Consider the following 22,880-nt stretch of genomic DNA (forward strand, 5'->3'; position numbering starts at 1 on the left):
GTAATGAAACCTCAGCAACCAAGATTGTTTCAGAATCAACACCGCCATGGACAATTCCCTTGTATGCTTGCCATTTCATTCGCCACCTTCGTTCTGTCCTTCCATGAGACAATCAGACTCAGTCATCTGCATCAACTCGAAGCTGTTGCTTGACCCCGCCATCCAAATCCCGTGCTTGATCTCATATATAATAATAATAATAAAATCAATCACATATATATACACAGTAGATATTGTTAGATGATTTCATAAATTTATATTTACGAAGCGAGTCGATACGACTTATAACTACGATGAAAACTAATATTTTTAACAGAAAAATTAATATTTTTTACGACTTGAGAAAAATTAATATTTTTTACGAGTCAAGTCGAAGCAAAATTCAGACTCATGAGACTGTTGGAGTTTTTGTGTTATATAAAAAAGCTAAATAAACCAACTCTGTAAAATCTTGATATTACTAAAAACTCTCATTACAAAATATCTATTGACTTCTTGTATTTTCAAATCTTGAACATATATCTTTATATTTTTAAATTTCGAACACACACCCTTCTCCGTACTGTTTTCAAGAATATGTGTTCAAAAGTTGAAAATACGAAGAGTGAGATTTTCAACAATCTCGAGATTTCGTAAGATAGTGTATGTATTAATCCGTATATAAACCAGTGGAAATATTCACAATTATAACAACTTTCTCAACATAACTGGATAAACACAACATCAACAATACTAATATATGAAACTGTAAAGGTACATTTATGCAGAAACTGCAATATCACATGTTCATCAAACCGTGTCTTTTCTTCCAGCAACCCCTTTCATTACAAGAATGTATTCTCAGACCACCCACGATCTATCGTCTTGCTATGAACGAAGAATGTATAATATCAAACAAACTACAACATTCTGAGATCATTCATCTTCGTACTGTCTCTATGAGGAGATCATCACTTTCAGTGAACAAGTATTTCTGTGCTTACTGATGGGTGTAAAACACTCTATGCTAATAAAACCGAAGGCTTCATCCACAACGCGATCAAGGTGCATACTTGAACAATTAAGTTGTCAGCATTTTCCTGACATGACGTTTCTGAATATGAACATACCCAGCCTTGAGGTGCAAAGAATGTGCATCTTTTATCAAGAAACGAGGGAACAATAAACATCCATCATCCTGCGTGTCTTGGAGAACCAGCTTCAAGCTTCAGCACTTTTTTCTATCACTCACTGTCATCTGATTAAAACCAGTTTGAAACGCTGAAGTCTCTTAGCTTTCTGAGATGTTTTTCCATATCTTCCCTGGTTTTAGACCACTCTTCCTTCTCTATCACTGTCGTTGGATCGTCCCTATCCTCCTACAAATTAAGAAACGGATATCTGTCAGTTAATTTAGAAAAGAAACATGGAAGAGCCAGGTAACAAGTTGTATCAGTTTCGAATAGTGACCGATCGAATTATTTTAAAGGAGTTCCCGTTGTCTCGAACGACCAACAAGTCATTCTTTCTATCTCGATCTCTTCCTTCTGGAACTGTCACCTGAAGAAAGATAATGGTATCATATCAAGCGTTTAAATTGCTGCTACAATAAAATGGGAGATATATATTGGGGTGTCCGTAGATTGATTACACTATATATTAAGCAAGAGACTTTGAGAGGTTATTTGGTGTATCACCAAGGATTGGTCATTTTGGCCTGTTCACCAATTCAAGTTACCAAAATGAATACTTCTGGTCTTTTAGATGAAGTTAAAATTTAAATTTAATTTTTCATCCACTATTATTTAAAATTATTAAAAAAATTTAATGTTCCTCTTTTAATCTGTTTAACTGAAATAACAGCATAAACGAGAATAATTTGGACCAAATAATTTATAGCACACAACTATCGTATACGCTACTGAAATCATCAGGAGAGACCATTGAACCTCTTGATGATTCGTATTATGTATTTTAATCATTTCAGAATTTTCACAATGAAACAGAACCTAACAATTCAGAAGGCACAGTAAATTTGAAGGTCCTTTTTAAAGGAGCCAAGTGTCTTAATAACATCACTTCAAACAGAAAGAAAAGAGAGAGCATTTAAAGATAACTAGCCTACCACAACTCTTGCCCTGGTGATTGATTTGGTTTTAGAATCAATAACATAGATCTCCTCAAAATCCAGTACAAATTCAGGATCACCCAACCGGCGGTTCCTATAGTGTTTCACCAAGAAAACCTGCAAAAGAACATGATTCGTGCTATGCCAGGAAGACAAGATTCAATGCAGACCACTAATATTTCCACTTAAGAGTGGACATATCGATGAATGTCAGGATTGTGGACATGCACAAAACAAAGGAGCGACTGATAAAAAGCCGACTATAAGACTGCATATCCTCAATGGATGGCACCAAGCCATGATTTCATAAATCAGTAATGTCCATAAACTTTGTTAAACTTACTAACTAATAACATGTCAGACAAAGGAGAGCACCTACTAAAGTACGATTAAAAGAATGTGTGCTCAATGCAAGACACCAAACATGAGCTAAGAACCACGATTTTGTAAACCAGCGACGTCCACAAACTTTGTTATATTTACTTACCAATGGCATGTTACGCACTTTGTTGCCATTTTAAAAGCCCATCAAACTTAACAAGAAAAGAAAATTTAAAAAGTAGCATGATCACCATCAACTTCAGAAGAAGTGCAAAGGATATGCAGACAGCACTAAATACATAATTAGTCCGGATCCTACCCAACACCATTTGAAATTAAAACTACATATTGTGGATAGATTATGTTACCACGACATAGGTACATTAAAATTTTAGTACTTGAATAGCGAATTGAATGTTTTACTTAAAGACATAAAAGACTGAAAATATGATGTTGTGCTCAGACCTTGAGAACTTCCTTCTCAGATTTATACAAGGGATCTCTGAGTGCATCAACAGGTGGCTCTGTTACATTATAGCATCCATAATCACTCTGTGCACATCGAATGTACTGCATGCCATGGTTGTAAATAAGTCAAGAAAAATTACCACAGCGCAACACTTGAATTAGGCCAAACAAGACTGCATATTTAAAAAAAAATTAGATACCTTTTGAGGCATTGGCTGCAAAAACCTTAGGGATAGCGTATACATCTGTGTCTGGTGGAGTAACATACATCTATACATGACCAAAAAATATTATAGTTAACAGTCGAAAAGGGTGGATTCAATGTGGTTGTACCAACTCAAAATAAGACAGAACAATAAGAATTAAACCCAAACAAAAATAAAACTATGAAGGTAATCATATCACTAGCCTAGTGCAAAATCATGGAAGAAGTATCAATGTTCCAAAGAATTAGTTTGATAGGATTAAGCTTGTTCGAGGCTGGCACCTCCAAGAATGGGGAGTAGAGAGTAGAGAAAAGCAGTTCAGCGAGAAACTGTTTTTATCACTACACCTTCTCATCGGTTTATGTGCTTCACACCCCTATTTATACCTTTCTTGTCAAGTAACCAACTCTCTTTTTCCTCTTCATTATTCTATTACTCACACGTACTCAGTGCACATTTCTTATTTAACTCACACTTATTTATTCGCATCTACATAATCCACCAACTTTGCTGGAATGCTCCTCATTCTTCTATTTCTCTTGCTTTGAAGTTCTTCTCTAGTTGTATCATCACGTTCCTAGTGAAGCAGCACCTTGTCCTCAAGGTGAAAAGTAGGATAGAGCTTGACAAACACCACCATAACTTCGCATGAAGTCTCCTCCATTTGGCAGACCCTCCCATTGCACTAAAATCTGCACAACTTCGACAGAACCCCTCTTGGTTGTGCGAGACCCCACGACAACCAAAGGTGTCACCACCGGTTGATTGTCCTCAGCCAAGGGTGGAAGAGACAGTATGGTTACTTGCTCTGGATTGGGGCAAAGCTTCAGAACAGAAACATGAAAAACAGCATGAATTTTACAGTGCTCCGGAAGTTCAAGCTTATATGCAACAGGGACAATCTTCTACATGATTTTAAATGGACCATAAAAACGTTTACTAAGCTTAGCGAACTTTTTCCCAGACACCGAAATCTGCCGGTGAGGTTGTAAACAAGTATAGCACCACTGTCCCACCTCAAAACAAACCTCTCGGTGATGACTGTATGCAGAAGCTTTCATTCGGGCTTGGGCCATCTGTAAATTGGCAAGGACAGAATGCGACATCTCATCTCAATCAACCAACCACTGACCCACCGCTTTAATATCCGAAAACCTCGCAATACACGAAGGAAAAGGAGGTGGAGGTTTACCAAAAACCACTTCAAAGGGAGACATATGAATCGTCAGAATGATAACTCGTATTATGGCAAAGCTCGGCCAAAACTAAATACTTCACCCACTGATGCGGCTGTTCTGATACAAAACCCTGCAAGTACTGCTCAAGACATCTATTCAAAACTTCTGTTTGACCATCGGATTACGGGTGATAGGCACTGGACATATGTAAAGAGGTGCCACTATTCCGAAATACCTCTGGCCAAAAACGGCTTAAAAAACCAGATACCGATCCGACACAATAGTCTAAGGAAAAGAATGATGTTTAACAACAATATCTGTAAAAAGCAAAGCCACCTGCAAGGCTGTAAAGCCCTCAAGCAAAGGCCCAAAGTGGTCATATTTAGACAAGCGATCCACGAACACTAAAATAACCGAGAAACCATTCGAACTTGGCAAGCCCGTAATAAAGTCCATTGAGACATCCTCCCAAATATTACATGGAATTGGTAGGGGCTGCAATAATCCTTGTGGCTTAGAAGGATTATATTTGACTTGTTGGCATATATGGTAGTGGGTAACATAAGCCCGGACATCTTTATCCATATTCTCCCAGTAAATCGTACGGCCCAATCTGGACGGAGGCTTTTTAACACTTGCATGACCTGCCAAAGGAGTATTATGGAACTCGAAAAGCACTTTGTTTTGAGGGGTGAGCTGGGGTTAAGGCAAATGTGCTGGTGTCTGTAAACCAACCCATCACAGCATTGGTAAAGGGAGGAGTGTGGGTCAGAATTAGAGGATTTCTTGAGTAAAGCAGTATAGAAGGGATCCAGCAAAACTTCAGAGCGAATTTCGGAAGTAAGACATATTAGAAGGGAAGTGATGGCAAGGAAGAATCAGTGGGTCGGGTGTCTCCAAACTCATGAGACAAGGCATCCGCAACAATATTAGTTTTGCCCGGTTTGTATTGGAAATCAAAGCCCAAAAGCTTGATCAAATATTTTTGTTGCTCCGGTGTGTGGATTGCTTGGTTAAGGATGTCACGCAAGCTTTGATGATCGGTGAGAATGGTAAAATGGTGGCCGAGGAGATATTGACGACATTTGGAAACAGCTTGCGTGACTGCAAACAGTTCTCGAACATAGGTAGAGGCTCTAGCCATTCGCTGAGAAAGCTTTTTACTAAAATAAGCAATGGGATGGTTATGCTGAAATAGGTACAGCCCCGATCCCACTTCCTGAAGCATCAGTTTGAAGCTGGAAGGGAACAGAAAAATCTGGCAGAGCAAGAATTGGAGTTTGAGTTAAGGCGAGCTTGAGATTATCAAAAGATGTTTGGGCCGTTGGAGACCAAGAGAACTGATCTTTTTTCAAAAGATCAGTGAGAAACTAAGCAATATGTGCATATCCTTCAACAAACCGCATATAAAACCCTGTTAATCCCAAAAAACCATGAAGAGCCTTCGAGGTGGTTGGGTAGGCCAATGTTGAATGGCCACGATTATGTTAGGGTCTGGTTTGACTCCTTTAACAGAAACGATATGGCCCAAGTAATTAATAGAAGATTGGGCAAAAGAAAATTTAGAGCGCTTGGCAAAGAACGAGAGACAACACCAAGTTTAAGTGGGTAGGTGGTCAATAATAGTCTTGCTGAAAACCAGAATATCATCGAAAAAGACGATGACAAATTTACGAAGAAACGGCTGGAACAGAGAGTTCATCGAGGCTTGAAATATTGAGGGTGCATTGGTAAGGCCGAAAGGCATTACGACAAATTCGTAATGGCCCTCATAAGCGCGAAAGGCAGTCTTATGAACATCTCGGGGATGAACCCTGATTCGGTGATAACCGGAACGCAAATCGATTTTGGAAAAAATAGAGGCCCCGTGAAGTTCATATATGGTTGGAATAGAGAAACAGTCCTAATAGTAACTTGGTTTAAGGCTCTATAGTCGACACAAAAACGCCACGTTTCATCTTTCTTTTTTACTAAAAGGACCCGCGAGGAAAAAGGGTTATGACCGGGATGAAAGACCCGTGACAAAAGCATTTCTGACACTAATTCTTCAATCTTAGTCTTTTGAGAATGTGGATAACGGTATGGTTTAACATTGACAAGATTAGAATTTGGGATAATATGGATGTGGTGATCAATGCATTCGGAAAGAGGGGTAGTGCTTTTGGTTCATAAAATACATCTCTGAACAAGTCAAGCAAGAGAGAAAGCTCTTGAGACTGAGGAAGTACCTCAACAATAGAGGTCATCTCCGCACTAAAGAAAACAACTGGAAACAACTAGAAATAGCCTCCGTATTTGACAAACGGCGGAGTTGAGTGAATTGAACTTGTTGCCATTGCAACAATTGTTCCCCTTGCAACCGCACCATCCTATTGTCCCTCAAAAACTCCATATACAATCCTTATAACCCACCGTAATTCTGCCCAGCAACTCTAACCATTGGACTGCCCAATACCACTTTTGCCCCTTGAAGTTGGAGGACATAAAAATCAATGAGAAAAGTCTTCAAGATTTTGGACCCCAGGACAGTAGCCATTAAACGTAAGAGTTTAACCATTCCCTACCAAAACCTTGAAATTTGGGGAATAAAGTATGGGTCAAGAAACTCGCAACCCTTCTTGTATAAAATTGTGTGTGCTCCCTCCATCCACAAAATTCTGGACACAAAGAATACAAATCTGACCTCGAAAACGCAATGTCCGAGGAGAAACTTATCCGGCCATTGCATGGAGGCTAATCTCAGGTATAACAACAGTAGTATCTGGTGGTTCTTCCACCTCTACCAAAATTGATTCCTCCAATTCATCATATTCCTTGACACCGATGTCTAAACGAGTATTTTTCATCACAATTATAACAGAGGCCCTTGTCCCTTCGGGCGGCCATCCGCCAGGGATAGCTTCTTAATGAACAATGGTGGTTTTGCTCAAGCACCCCCTATTGCAGCAATTAATGAAGGGGTAGGTAACAATGGCGGAAGAGTCGAGGCCTTAGAGTTGTGCAAAAATCTCTCCTGTTTGGAACATTCACTCCCCACTTGCCACTGAGACTTAACCTCCATGATCTTATCCTCGAATAGATGTGCTAACCCCATAGCCTGAACCAAAGTCTGATGTTTATACACATGCACCTCCTTGCGTAAATCATGTCGTAAACCCGAAACGAAACAACTAATCAAAACATGTCCGAAATTCCCAAACTCTTGTTAGACAATTGCTCAAACAGGTACTGATAGTCCGCTAGTGAACCAGATTGTACTAACTTGCACAACTTTCCAAAGGAATCCTCAAATTCAGAAGGTCCAAAACGTTTCTCAACAGCAACTAAAAACGCGGACCAAGTGTCCACTAATTGATTTTTATGCATCCAATCGTACGAATCGAGTGCATCCCCATCCAAATGAAAAGAGGCAATGACCAAACGCTGGGCATCTGAGGGGTATTATACAAGTCAAAATACCTCTGAATTCGAGAAATCCACGCCGAATGATTGGCGCCAGAGAAACACAGAACCTCTAATCGCATGGATCGCAGTGGTGAATTGCCATCAGAAAAGTTCACAGAACCGTGCTGCTCGGTTTGTAATTTCACCGGTGACTGGAGTGACTACTCCGTCACATGGGGTGTATCCCGACGAATGTACTGATCCACCTTTGCATCTAGTGTTTGCAATCCAATTGACACATCCTTCATCGAATTGTGAGCAAATCGATGCTAGATGCTTGATTGTCCTGTGTTGTAGCTAACTTGGTGAGAATTTCATCGATTTTTGCTTGCTGTGTTCCGTCTGTCGTGACCGCAAACTCAACGAGAGCACCTTGATAGGATTAAGCTTGTTCGAGGCAGCCAACCTCCTAGCACCTTATTATCGGTTTATGTGCTTCACACCCCTATTTATACTTTCCTGTCAAGTAACCAACTCTCTTTTACTCTTACATTATTCTATTACTTACACGTATTCATGTACATTTCTTATTTAACTATCACTTATTTATTTCCAACTACATAATCCACCAACTTTGCTGGAATGCTACTCATTCTTCTATTTCTCTTGCTTTGAAGTTCTTCTCTAGTTGTATCAGACTTCCTTCTGTTAATTCGATTTTATTACTCTACCTAAACATTGGCATTCTTTTGATGAAATAAATCCATCATGAGGATCAGGTACATACTTAAAAATCAACCTTGACCACGCCACATATTGAGAAAATTCCACTTTCATTCATGGAAACTAATGCTCTTGGATAAAAGTTTCTATTTTACAGCCATAATTCTCGAAAGATCTTGCAAAATCACAGTTCAAACAAAAAATAAGTAGCCAAGAGGCATGAAGCAAGCAAGATCCAGATTTTTACCTACGCCAGCACAATTAGAGAACTCCTTAACAAGTCCAAAAATAAGCATTCGAATCAAATCAACCTGCGATTTATCAGCACATCATACAAAACTCGAGTGCATTATACCTCTCTAAAGTCATACACATCATTATCAGGATCAGGAGGCTTTCTAATGAAGAAGTCACAGTCCAACAGACAGATTTTGTGGAACTCGTCTTCATTAATCCGGTAATCGACTATTTTATCCGAGTCCCAACCCTGGGTAAACACGAAACTCTTGCTATCCACCATTGCGATGTCATCATCTCCGCCATGTCCCGCCATGCCGGCACCCAGGGTAGATGCGGTGTCGTAATCAATATCAAAATCCTTCTTATTGTCAACCTCATCCACCTCGTCCTCATCCATGTCGTAGTCGTCCGGGCCTCCACCGTCGGCATCTCCGTCGTCAGCCCAAGCTCGGAAGTCTGGTCTGGAAGATACGAATTCAAGCCTTATAGAGTTAAATTTCCGGAGCCTGGTGGAATTAAGTGCAATTAAGCGCCACGAGGGTGGTGCAGCAAAGACCGTGCGGTTATACGACGGCAGTGTAGGCGATAAAAGGAGGAGAGCGGCGGCGCTCATGGTGCTTGAGAGCGACAGCAAGTTTGGGTGGATTAGATTTTCTCTGTCAAGATATAGTGTGACGTTTAAAAGCACATAATTCATCCATGTTATTTCAATATTTTACCATATTAATATGACAAAAAGTTATATGAGACGATCTCACGGATCATATTCGTGAGGCGGATTTCTTATTTTAGTTATCCATAAAAAAATATTATTTTTTATGCTAAGAGTATTACTTTTTATTGTGAATATAGGTAAGGTTGACCCGTCACACATATTAAGATCCATGAAACGATCTCACATAAGACTCGCTCTATTAATATAGACTCATCCATCACTCTATGTCGCAAATATAAATCAACAAAACCGTCTAATAAAAAATATATAAAAAATTAAACATTAAAAATGGTAATAATTTATATATTTTAAAAACTCATATTTGATTTTTATGTCAAAAATATTACATTTATTATAAATATGACTCGACTGATCCATTTCACAAGTCAAAGTTATAGATCTGTGATATCGTCTCATATGATATATGTATATATATAAATAAATATATATATATATATATGTACGTTTTTGATATTCTGCACACATTTATGAGCACTGATGATGTGTCATCCATCAATTGAATGTGATGAAATATAGAAAAATTGCGCATCCAATAGGTGAGTGACACCTCATCGGTGCTCATAAAGATGTGAACGATAGGTGTACAGGATAACAAAAAAAAAAAATATATATATATATATATATATATATATATATATAGATAGATAGTTTACATATTAATTTTTGTGATATAAGTTTTCTATTCGATCAAACCATAAAAAAATATTATTTTTTATATCAAAAATATAATTTTTCACTATATAATCGTCGACATGTCTCACAATATAAGTTTACACGACTGTTTAACAACAAACTTATCAAAAACATATTATTGTGTAATAATTTATTCATAATTCTAAAAAAAATTACTTCAAGCTTTATTTACGAAATTAGACAAGAAACTTATTAAATATAATAATATAATATCCAATGCTTGGACTTTAACTTGTTTTTTCTCTTGAGCCAATATTAAACTTATTTTTAAATCAATTATAATTGACAAATAGGCTAATGCAAAAATGTCAATAGTTTTTTTCTCTTTTGCTAGAAAAAAATTATATACTACCAATTGGCCTTAAAATAAGTTAATTAATTAAATTAATCGTATATTAAATTCCTAAAAAATAATTTATTTTTGTAACAATTTTCATTTAATTTCATTCAGTAAAAAATAATATATATGTCCCTTTATTTAATTTTAAATATTAAAATATAAATATAAGCAAAAAAAAATGGAAAATGGAGAATTGGAATGCTCGAGCAGTATAGATTCACACAAGAAGATGAAGATGACATGGAAGAATACTCAGAGCAACTCTGCAAGAAAACGGAAAATTCTCAACCCAAATCTTCCCTTTGATTACGCTACTTCCGATACTGATACGAGTGCTGCAGCTGAACCTCTGGAAGAACCCGAAGATTCTCGAAACCACGGCGATGGTGGTGGTGAAAAAACGAAGAATACTGCGCAAGAATTTGAAGCTCAAGGAAATAAGCTTGCTGAGGTGATCTTTTTGTTTTGGTTGCTTTTGGGCATATGGGTTTTGCGTGTTTCGATTTCTGTTGTGCTGTGTTTTGATTTGGGATTTGTTGTTTGATGCAGTGTGCGGGGGATTTCTGTTTGTTGGAGTGATTGTGTGTGTGGGAACTGAGAAATATTTGAATTTGAAATGGTTATTTGATCTGTTTTGATTCTGAATTGAATGAGCAGGCTTGTGCTTGAAGTCTGCTGTCATGTTAAAATATATTTCAACTGGAGTATTGTCTACAAAAGAATTCAAAAGCTGCAGTCACCTATCACAGTTCTTGTTAGTATTCTTGAGTTCGGATGTTTTCAAATTTTGCCTCCGTTAAACTGATTACGATGCCTGGAAATCATATTCAGTTAGTTTGGCAAATTGTCAGTAACCAGCTGGGTGAAACCAAATTTTCCTGTCAAATAATATCCGGTGGCACCGAAATTGTTTGGTCTAAGTACTTGAAAGAGGTGCTTGATATTGCTAATAATTAGAAATTATTAAGCTTTGTTGTACATTATCTTACAGGGTAATGTTTTGATTCAAGTGTTGATTAGCTGTCATATCATATCATAAGCCAAAACCAATCGAGCTGAACTGTTGCACATCTTTACCTAGAAGCTGCTGTGCAATTTCTTGTGGTTGAATGATGACTGGTGGACTTGTTTCTCGCTAAGAGCAGTTCTCTTCGAAGAAATTTTGCATCTCTGTGTCTGACATAGACAAGATATTGTGTGTTTATTCATGTTTATTCTTACACAGCACAGTTTTGATTCCTCGCCTATTTAGATATCGCCTTGTTACATTATCATTGGATCAAAATTTGTCCCCTTTGTTGTTATACAGGAAGGAAAATATCGCGAAGCTCTTTCTAAGTGGGAGACTGCAATTACTTTGATGCCGGGTCGTGCGGTTTTACATGAACAGAAAGCTCAGGTTCTACTTGAACTGGGAGATGCGTGGAATGCTTTGAAGGCTGCAGCTCGTATGTCCCTTTTTCTCCCTTCTACTTCTATCGTTCTCATTTTCATTCAACTACAAGTCACACTACTTTTTCTATATATATAATAAACGATATTTTATTAAATAATTGAAAGCTTTTAATTACAATAAGTGAACTAGTGATGCACTCGCGACAAAAGGCTGAACAAGACATTGATCATATTAACATTACACAAAAGCCCAATCTCTCAATGAGATTTAGACATTCTCAAACTATATGTGAGACTCAATCCAAGTAGATAATTGATCTTTTCCCAGCACTCTTCACTATTGAAGCAAAGAATACTAGTCATGTTACAAATTTAATGGGGGTTCAATTCGTGTGAACACCATTTGCTGTTTGAGATAAACTATAATGAGATTTGGAATTGGTTACATCAACTTGGAATAAATCTAGACAAGTCCATGCCTTTTAACTAGTGATTTGTCCTCCGATAACAGGAGCTGCTGAATTGGAACCAACATGGGCTGAGGTACACTATTTGAATCTGCCTCTTTTTTTTTCTTTTTACTGAAGTTGTTGGCGCTGACAAAATTTCGAACTTTCCATTGGTATTCCTTCTTCTTGATGATTTTTCGTAAAAAAACAAAAAAATTTGGCTTTGAGGAGACAGACATCACATTGATAATATTTCAACTTCAGTTTACCTTCAAATGCGTACTACTCAAATTAAATCCTCCTGTATGCATGGAAAACACTATTAAGATTGCATCCAAAAGTTTAGGTTTCAATTAAAATATTGCAGACCACACATCACTAATCTCTCTGTCAACCAACCTCAAAACTATCTTCTTGCACATTCTGTAATCAACTGTGGAATACGCCGTCGAGCTTGAGAAAAAAGCTCTGTCGATGAATTACTCATTTCTTGAACTATTATTGTTCAGTCTACACAATGGTTGAATATCATTCATATCATCACGTTTATTTTAACAAATATATACTTGATAGTTTCACTAGCTTTCTAATGTTTTGAAGTTGGATCTTCGATGACCTTTCCTCCAGGATGATAATTAGCTGAAATGTTATATCTGCTGTGTGTTTGTACATGCATCTATCATATATACTGAGTTGTTTATCCTATATATTATGCATAGGCATGGATTACTGTTGGGAGAGCGCAATTAAACTTTGGGGAGCCCGATTCTGCCATTGAAAGCTTTGACAAAGCATTAGCTATTAAGGTATGACATGAAGATTTTAGTGAAGTTTTTGGGCTTTCTTTCCATGGCCATTGATGCACATCAAGATCCTTGCTGTTTTGAATATGAAGAACTGATCCCTTCGAAAAATCACGAAGAATGGTTAACTTGAATGCTGTTTTATGTGTTGTAACATTCATTTCTTAAGCAGCCTGATTTCGAGGATGCTAAGGATGATAGGAAGACTGCATTACATCTAGTAAAGAGAAGAAAACAGCTTCACTCAACGGGTTTGAGTTCGCACGAAAGTCGTTTTCTTATTGGAGATCAAGGCTAAATGATCTTTTTCCTCGACTACTCCCGGTTGTTGAAACGGGGTTGTCAATTTAGAGTGGTGTAGATGAATTTGAGGAGTATAGATTGCAGTGACATTTTGTTAGAAAACCATGATGATAATCAATGGATTCTTCTTTTTCTTATTTTCTTTTTAAAATTGGGAAAATAATCAAGTTATTCTCGCTCCCCTTTCCTCGTCAAAAATTCGTTAATCAAACAATTTACTCTTTTGGAAAACTCTCACTGTTTTCGAATTAAGCTGTAACTATACAAATTGAATTATCAATTGGACTTCTTATTTGATTGAATGATTTGAAATATATGAAATTCAAACTCCCAACTCAAATCCATCACTTGGGTTTGGGTAAATATTGTCAAGTATTTTAAAATTTTTATTTCTTCAATGTGCTTACAACTTTCTTAATTCATTAATTTTTCAAACATTTAGATTTCAAATCCATATTCTCAAAAATTCCAATAATTAATACAAATACAACCTTGAAGAATTCAGTGACATCTAAACAAAAACGAGCTAAAAAAATTGTTGTCTTTGAAGCAGGTTAACTTTCAAATGCAAACTTACAATGAAGAAAGATTTCCATTTGACGCCCCTCCTTTTGCAAAAATCACGTGAGCATCAAACTACCAATCAATGCAAAGGAGATAATGATCCTCAAAGTAAAGGAATGCTCAAGAAAATGTGTCGTTTTACAACTAGATGAAATTGAAAACCCTGCACCATATTCAGAAAAGGAGCACGCACCACAAAGTACCACACCTAAATCAATCTCACAGTACCTCGTTATGACACAGCTTGCCAGTAATCGTCGCACATGGAGAAAAACAGGATCAAATCTACACCAGAATTTGTAGCCGAAGCCAGTCCATCTACCAATCCGCAAAAATGTTAAAGTTGCTCAAATGATGCAGGTATGACACATGTGTACACTTCAACTACATTATGAAACTTCTGTCAGCCCAAAAAACACGCCCTAGTTTCATGTGCTCATTTAGCTTTCAACCCCATTGCCCCCAGATTCTCCTCGTTATTCAGAGTTTGAGCTGCATTTAGAAGCATATCTACACCACCAGATTTCTGGGAAGTCTTGTCTACCTTTATTTTTCCATCCAAGGCTCTCTTCTTCAAGTTATTTTGCAGGTTCTGATGTAATTTTTTAGCTTTGCGGACACGCTGAATTCCAGCATCGCATTTTCTGCAGAACCATTTTCCTCTGGGTATGTCGGAGCGAGGTGGGTTCATGCAGTACGTATGATATGCATGATCACACCCATCACAAAGAACAATCTTATCATCATCTCGATCAGTGAAGCAAGTTCTACACAGACAAGAAGGGCAATACCAGCAGTGACCGTAAGAGATCAACTGCTTGCTTGTCAAGCATTTTGTGTGGTAAAACTTGTGAGGACAGAAGGGGTTGCCACATATCCTGTAATCCTCTACTCTTTTGATCACAGTTCTACACACCTTGCACTGTGTAATCCGTTTACTCCTTTCATTTGCAAATATTTCAGTTGAACTTTCTTCCAATTCCTCTGGTGTTTCCTCATACAGAAACTCGTCCTCTTCGTTGCCATCAAATGAAGCGTTGAGCCTCTCACAGACTACGCAGTTGTCATGTAGAGATTCTATTCCCTTTGAAGTACAGTTGGCACAATACCAACTTTTAACGGGAATTTCTCTAACAGCAGGCTCGACACAGCAGATATGATATATCTCCTCACATGAATCACAAACTAGACCATTTCTTCCATCGGCCTTCTCCCCACAGCGCCTGCAGGTATGAACTTCATCAAGAGCATGGGCCACTGTTCGCCACTGCTTAGTGTGTGTGTCATATTCTTGAGCAAGGTGCTGTCAGAATAAAAAATTGGAACATAATGCACTTCGGCAACCATCCAAATATCAAGAACATAGCAGTTTCCCATAATTTTTAAACCAGTTATATTTCACAACTTTAGTTTGAACACCATTTCTTTAACAAGGATTTTAATATCCATCATGATGTCAAGTCATCTCAACTACAGAATCAAAATAAACAAGCAATACAGGTAAAACTCTATGTATATTTCTCATAATACCTTTTGCAAACACAACCCAAAAAAATCTTCATCGGGACTGCTTGGCAGCGTAGAAACAATAAGAAAAAACAAGAGTATGAAACAATGAAAAATTAGAGAAATTCTCCATGTTGTAAAAAACTGAATTTTCTAGGCAAACAATCGCCAGTCACTGAACTAACACAACGAAATGCTCTAGAATATATACTGGCATACAGAATATTCAACTTTTATGATGGAAAAGTACCATTCACCACAACCATCATATTTTGTAATTCACTATTGTTTGGTAATATAAACAGAAAATCATATGAACGAAATAAATTAACATTAACGTGGGATCAGTAAAGAAGAGTGTTCCTCTGTCACGTTGAGTTCTATTGAAAAGAAAAGGCATTAGAAGAACAGGAAAAAAATCATTAAAAAATAAAAAGAAAAAAACAACTACCTCAGGTCTGCCACCCTCGGAAATGTTGTGTGCTGAACTCCCAGCCTGAGAAAATGAAAAATTACAAGTCAAACAAAGGATGTTAAATATGCAGGGATAGTAAAGTAAGAGTGCTCCTCTCTCAACTTCAATTACATTAGGAGGAAAAAGGTAATAAAACAAAAAAGAAAAAACCATCCCAAAAAAAAAGGAATAATACCTCATGTCTGCCATCCTCAAAAATGTTGAGTTCTGAACTGCCAGCCTGAGAAAATGAAATATATAAGTTAAAAAAGGACGTCAAAGAAGCAGGAAAGTAAAATTAAGAGATTGAAAAGACAAACATGCATAAAACAAAGCATATTCAAGCCAACTCAACCAACCCGTTCTTGAAAAGATGCCATTGTTTTTTCTGAAAGGCACTTTGCAAGGGCAACTATATTTGTGCCGACATTTTGAAGCCTTGTCCATACCTACAAAATGAAGTCGCACTCGTAACAGAGAACTAAAGCATATTAGTCAGACTAAGTAATATCAAGTCCACAATTGGGCATGCCATATATATAAATAATGCACGCAGACTTTTCATATGAACCAAGAAATAATAAGTTTTGATTGAAAATTGATCTTTCATAAATCTTCCATTTTAATATAGGAAACCAGCCTTTACCTATAGAGCCATTATAGTATTACTTGTCGCCATTGGAACAACCCATCATAAAAGAAATGCAAAAACACTTAACTTTCAAAGCACAAGATATCATCCTTCCCCACCAAGAACTGAGTTTGGATGGGTATTGGCATTAACAAAGAAAAAATAAAAAATCCACAATAAGGTCAGGGAAATTCAACACCTATCTCTAGGATACCTTCTCAACTAAAATTGTAAAAATCAAACTAAAAATTTTGTAACGGTCAGTGGCTATCTCTAGGATACCCTCTCAACTAAAATTGTCAAAATCAAACAAAAAAGTTTGTAACAGTCAGTAGAAATATTTTCTCAAGAGTCAGGTATACACCCAGTTTCTCCCAGACACTCGCACACAAGGAGTGAAAGAGTTTAACAAAGATAGCCATCCTAGGCACAAGTAAAATATCAGCTATTCTTTATGCAAAGTTCATTGTTAGAAGTCAAGATATAAACATTCATTGCAGTTACATAGTCACTAACTTTCAGAAGAAAACCTGTTGGATATCCGAATGAAATAATACAGGTGAACTCTCATATGCTTTCTCCTTCATTCTTGAGTTTATGTGACTCAAATCAAGTAACTTCTCAGTCTTCATTCCTTGAAAATTTTCAAGCAGTAAACTGCATAATTGTGAAAATTTTTCTGACTCGATAATTTCGGAAAGTGTGGACCGGCAGAGCTCAGTGACCGAGTGATGATTCAATGCATTTACCGATCCATTGGATGACATAATTCGACTTGTATGGGATTCCTTGTGGAGACCATCACAAATTGAACCAATCTTAAAGGTGTATTTCTCCCCGTTTTCACAATATACTGCAGATTTCTGCATGGAAAACCGTAATTGTTAGTTTAGATCTTTATTACAGAATGGATAAACTAGCTTCCATCTCCAGCATATTTCTGCAGTTTGAAGCCGGTGGTATAGAAGTACGCAATTCAGTGACCAGAATGCAATGCAACTTGAAAAGATCATAAACAGTTGAAAATATCCAATCCAGTAATCCACGATTCTCTTCCAAATCACAAATGCATTTTGTCAATATGACATAACTACATACAATTAAAAGAATAGTTTCCAAAATACTGAATATACGTAAGTACCTTAACATCAGATCTGCTATCAATTTCTGGATGAAACACAATAGCGTCGTGGATGCAACTTCTCAAACCATCTTCACCCTCTAATGACTGATATATTTGCTGTAGAATAATATCTCTTGGGTGCTTGAGTGAGCAATTATTGGAAGCATTTTCACACGAATGCTTCTGAAAACAGCCAATTTGATCTAATATATGATTCATTGACTGCAAAAATCAAATGAAGAACACTCAGAATAAACACGGCAGATAGATCAAAAATAAGAATATTCGCTCTCAGAAAACCAAAAACATGCAGAAGCATCAAAAAAATTTGTAACATCACATTCTCACAAAAATGAATAAGTCAAACTAAACAAAATTGATGCCTCATGGAGTAACCCACATTCAACATGGAACGAACTATAGTTCAAGACACAATTGAATTACAACCCCAAGCATGTAGTTAACTGTTGAATGAGCATTGTTCGCTCACAATTGAGCCCAAAGATAAAGAACCATGACATTTTCTGTACTTCAAGCCTTTTATGTTTATTCTAGAATTCTAGCATGTGGCTGTCACATGAATTCAGGAAAAACGCATGCAAATAGAAAAAATTGTACAAGGTACAGAAAGGGAAAAAAATCAAGTAGATAGGGAGAGAATAGATGTAAAGACATCAAGAAGAAATGCTTATTTCCAAGTAATTTGTCATTCAAGCTGTTTACTCATAAAGATATAGAATCTTCAATAAAACGGCAATCAATTACCAGTTGCACTTTACACACATGAAAACGGGCTTATGATGATAATTTAATTAATAACATGTCGAAAAACAATTAAACAAAGACATTATTGACCAGTTTATATCTCTTCCAACATGAAATCACAAAAGTATATCCTTCACGACTTTTTTTTATCATGAGCGCAAAAACATGTTTAATTTTGAAGGAGCTAAAAAGAATTCAAGTTTTCAGCATCTACATCATATACAGCTTCTTGAGAATATATTTAAGCATCTTCAATAAAACGACAATCAATTACCAGTTGCACTTCATATATATGACAAATTACAGGCTTATGATAATAAAAATGGCAGAAGCGAAGGAAAACCCCCAAGCAAAAAAATAAAAATAGATGTCCGATCTGAACTATTTTGCAGTTAACCACCATATCCAGATCCATAGCCTGAGCATGTGACAAGCTGCACGTGACATTATGGGCTGCCAAATGATGTCTGCTTAACAAAACAAGTTGAGGAACTTGCCACATTCAAACTCGAGCATAAAATTTACTCACCATTAGTCTATTACCAATTTTAGAAAAAAAATTAACTTGTGTAAGGAACAATGTATTGCTCCGCGAAAAGGTGAAATTATAATGTCTTTTCAAACTAAATCAATAGTTAACTCACCATTTACCAGTTACAAGAATTAGACTAAATGGTAGTGCAATACAGCAAACATCACTACTTTCTTGGGTGCTTTAAGTTAGCAGGGATTTCATACATTAGAACATGCATTTCAGCCATCTTTCTTTCACCAGATCATGAGGTTAAAATACCCAAATACACATCAATCTCTAAAAGTTGATTTGCATTCAAGAATTACAGCAGGAGAGCAACAGCATAAACCATGAAAAGAATTTTTCATATTTATCACATCTCTCTTCACCATATGAAAATGCTAACATAGTTATTGTCTCAAGAAACAAAAACTAAAATGGGGAGTAAATTAGACAAAAATTCACCCAGCCATCTTTCTTGCACTGACATTAATGCTGAAATCTTCATAAAAAAATTTCAATTCTCTAAACAAAATTGTCAAAAAGACAGCCAGACACAAACATTTTGAGATGACAGCATTGAAAGAAAATCTTCCTGGCATTAAAAGATTGAAACATCCCAGTAATTAGCAGCACAAGCAATTTTCATTTTTAAGCAACTTTTCTATCTAAGTTGAAGCTATTGAATCCAAAGATGGTGGTGTATGAAACAAATGGAAATGTGGAAAAGAGAAAATAAAAAATTTAATTAATGTAGTGTACCCGGCCTTTTCAAAAGAATCGTCCAAACCATAAATTATTCATGCATCACACATTATTGCTGGCGTTATTCAGTGCCAAAAATCGTTGAAAATAATTCTTAAATAGACAACTGAAATGTAAGAGCAAAAATTACGACCACAAGAAGTGTCTTTCAAAATTTAACTTCTAGTACAGGCAGAAAAGGCTACATAAATAACAAAAGTCAGAGGACTGTAAAACTCAAATAAATAGAAATATTCACACCTTATGGATGAAGTGACTAGTAGAACCACTCCAAATCTTCCCACCCTCATGAATGTCGGTATGCTTTCGCCTCTTGTAAGTAATCATACTATCATCTACCAAAACCGATGAGCCAGTTTCAACATCCATGGTAGCAACGCCATTTGCTTTCTCAGAAACAATCTTCGGCACCATTACCCTACTCTTAAAAACAGTATCGTCCCCACAATCAATTATTTCTCTCACTATATCAATCATGCTTATACTTCACTTAACAACAACCAAATTAACGATTCAGCTCGAGAACTGGGGTCTTGTGGCCACAAATCCACCCTCATGACATCCAACAAACTCGAGTTTCCTGTCAATTTCTCAACTTGACACAACACAGCCAATTAAGGGCATAAACTATAACCCACCCAAAACGAAGCAGTTGAATTCCAACTTGAACAAAACTACTTCAAAAAAACCACAATTCAAGCATAAAACACGAATTTAAAAACTTATCTAGCGAGGGAGGAACTTACAGGAGATGGAGAGAGCACGAGAATTCAGACACGTTAAAATTTGGAACCCTAGATAGGATGCGCGTTAAATTTTGAAAATGAGAGGGACTTTTCGAACTGTGTGTGGGAAAATACAATTTTTTCGCTACTTTTCACGGCCTTTTTCAGTTTTATTGACCGGTAACCGGAGAACCCAGGTGTCGTAATTCCGTTGTGATTCTACACATACTGACACGAGTCGGTTTTTATAACCAAACATAATCCTCTCTTCATTAAAATTTTCATTTTTAAATAATTTTTATGTAAAAAATTTATAGATTATAATAAAATTTAAAACTTTGAAAAAAAAATTTGATAATTATTTCTTGAGTGGGTCTCATGTGAGACCGTTTACGGATCTTAATCTGTGAGACGGGTTAACTCTACCCATATTCACAATAAAAAGTAATATTCTTAGCATAAAAAGTAATATTTTTTCATGGAGGACCCAAATAAGAGATATGTCTCACAAATATTCTTCACCAAATATTTTTCAAAGTTTCGGTACCATCCATTTTATCAGAATTATCTGGTTTTTCAAATTTCACACAGGATAAAAAATTCGTTCATGTTTGGATTATTTCAATTTCGAATTGATCTCAAACTTTCTTTGTTTTTCACAATCCGTCGTCATGTTGTTTGCTCTGGCAGACGACGATGTCTAAAAATGCCCACCAACTTCGTTTGGCATTTCCATTGCCTCTTTCTCCTCGTGGATGGGTTCAACTTCGTCAAAGATGAAAATGTATCCAAATTATTCACCAAATTCAAAATTCATTGTAGGCAAACCCCGCCTCGCACCTTCACCACGACACCGACATTACGATTTGAAGATTACATCATTCAAATAAATTTATCGGATATAAATATGTAATTTAAAGCGTACACTAAATATTAAATAATAGCAAATAGTAGATTGAGTATAGAGAAATTTTAATTACTAATTAAGTTGATCCATCAACACAATATCAATGTCAAAGGCAAAAACTTGTGTGAGACGGTCTTACGGGTCTTATTTATGAGACGGATCTCTTATTCGGGTCATCTATGAAAAAATATTACTTTTTATGCTATGAGTATTACTTTTTATTGTGAATATGGATAGGGTTGATCCGTCTCACAGGTCTCACATGAGACCTACTCAATGTCAAGTTACATTTCTATTATGTAAAAGTTCTTTTTAATTTATCTATATTGTTAAAGTGTAAAGAATTCGAAATCAAAATTACTCTAATTTGTAAATTATAGGAATCACGTATCAACCTTTTTCTATTCCATATATTTCTTTATTTTTTATCTTCCTAAATTTCTTATTTAAATATGTTTAAATTTATTATGTTATAAGTTCGGAGAATTTTTTAAATCCCCGATATAGTTCGGTGTGGGTATAGGATTACTATCCACATCCCTAAAATCTCCGAACCCGCACCGAAAATAATATCAATAATAAAATAATAGTATTATAATATTAATAATATAATAATAATATTAGTTTAAAAAAATTAATAATAATAATTCATATTGATATTAATATTAATATTATCTCTAAAAATAATAGATAATAATAAGTTTTGGTTTGAGAAAATATCCGCATCCGTCATCGTTTTGTCATATTAATAATATTTTTGAAACGGGGATGAGAGCGAAGATGAAAAGTTGACCTCCGAAGTTTAAGATTTGGGGATTCACCGAACCCGAAAAAGAGGGGATTGGGGCGGGGCGGGGCGGGCATAGAGATGTGGATGAAATTCGGAGATGAGGATCGGGATGGCAAACCCGTCCCCGGCCCGGCCCATTGTCATCCCTAGCCATCCCTAAATGCATCGCAAATGCTTCAATCGCTAGTATGAATAATATGGGGATGGGGATGGCAAAGTTTGTCTGTTTTTTCCTTAATACATTTAAACATATTACTATACAATAAATATAAGTTAATCAAATAAACACCACTTTCAATCACAACATTATATTAAAAAAAAGATTCAAACTTATTTACACCAAAAATTAAAATTATAGAAATGATGGTAATTCAATTATCTAAATTCTCAAACACAAAAACTAATCTGAGATGCTCTCATGAGTTAATTTTGTGAGACATATTTCTTATTTGAGCCATTAATGAAAAACATATTATATTTCATGTCAAAAATATTATTATTTTTATTGTAAATATGAACATTAAAATAATATTTTTTCATGGGTGACCCAAATAGAATATACGTCTCAAAAAATTGACCAGTAAGACCGTTTCACCAGAGTTTTATAATCATTAAAAATATGACAAAAACTTATGTGAGACGGTCTCAGTGTCTCACGGGTCGTATTTGTGAGACGGATCTCTTATTTGGGTCATCCATGAAAAAATATTACTTTTTATGCTAAGAGTATTACTTTTTATTGTGAATATTGGTAAGGTTAACCCGTTTCACAGATTAAAATCTGTGAGAG

General features: G+C 36.1%; 3 protein-coding genes across 11 annotated transcripts; 1 reads left to right on the forward strand and 2 right to left on the reverse strand.

Moving 5' to 3' along the window:
- Positions 1-712: 712 nt before the first annotated feature.
- On the reverse strand, positions 713-9,307 carry LOC140820330 (PLASTID TRANSCRIPTIONALLY ACTIVE protein 6, chloroplastic). Its single transcript, XM_073180678.1, is given in 7 exon segments — positions 713-1,358; positions 1,450-1,539; positions 2,105-2,224; positions 2,894-2,998; positions 3,097-3,111; positions 3,113-3,166; positions 8,743-9,307. Coding segments are annotated over 7 exon segments (999 nt in total). The 5' UTR covers positions 9,241-9,307; the 3' UTR covers positions 713-1,241.
- Positions 9,308-10,575: 1,268 nt separating this feature from the next.
- Positions 10,576-13,525, forward strand: LOC140820102 (uncharacterized). Of its 2 annotated transcripts, none has more exons than XM_073180423.1 (5): positions 10,576-10,847; positions 11,706-11,844; positions 12,303-12,334; positions 12,960-13,046; positions 13,213-13,525. In XM_073180423.1, the coding sequence occupies exons 1-5, from the start codon at positions 10,626-10,628 to the stop codon at positions 13,339-13,341; spliced, it is 609 nt and encodes a 202-aa protein (XP_073036524.1). In that variant the 5' UTR covers positions 10,576-10,625; the 3' UTR covers positions 13,342-13,525. The 2 variants fall into 2 exon arrangements, with proteins under 2 accessions (XP_073036524.1, XP_073036525.1); XM_073180424.1 differs by having other exon boundaries at positions 13,216-13,525.
- A 275-nt stretch (positions 13,526-13,800) lies between these two features.
- On the reverse strand, positions 13,801-20,518 carry LOC140819023 (PHD finger protein EHD3). Of its 8 annotated transcripts, none has more exons than XM_073179018.1 (8): positions 20,415-20,518; positions 19,909-20,248; positions 17,643-17,846; positions 17,032-17,364; positions 16,230-16,319; positions 16,067-16,111; positions 15,868-15,912; positions 13,801-15,213 (listed from the first exon to the last, which is right to left on the reverse strand). In XM_073179018.1, exons 2-8 carry the CDS (start codon positions 20,143-20,145, stop codon positions 14,347-14,349), a joined length of 1,821 nt encoding a protein of 606 aa, XP_073035119.1. In that variant the 5' UTR covers positions 20,146-20,248; positions 20,415-20,518; the 3' UTR covers positions 13,801-14,346. The 8 variants fall into 8 exon arrangements, with proteins under 8 accessions (XP_073035119.1, XP_073035118.1, XP_073035122.1 ...); XM_073179017.1 differs by having other exon boundaries at positions 19,909-20,263; XM_073179021.1 differs by having other exon boundaries at positions 19,909-20,086; positions 20,415-20,511.
- Between the last annotated feature and the right edge of the window lie 2,362 nt (positions 20,519-22,880).

The sequence above is a fragment of the Primulina eburnea genome, chromosome 18, assembly GCF_022965805.1.
Source record: "Primulina eburnea isolate SZY01 chromosome 18, ASM2296580v1, whole genome shotgun sequence".
Taxonomy (NCBI): Eukaryota; Viridiplantae; Streptophyta; class Magnoliopsida; order Lamiales; family Gesneriaceae; genus Primulina; species Primulina eburnea.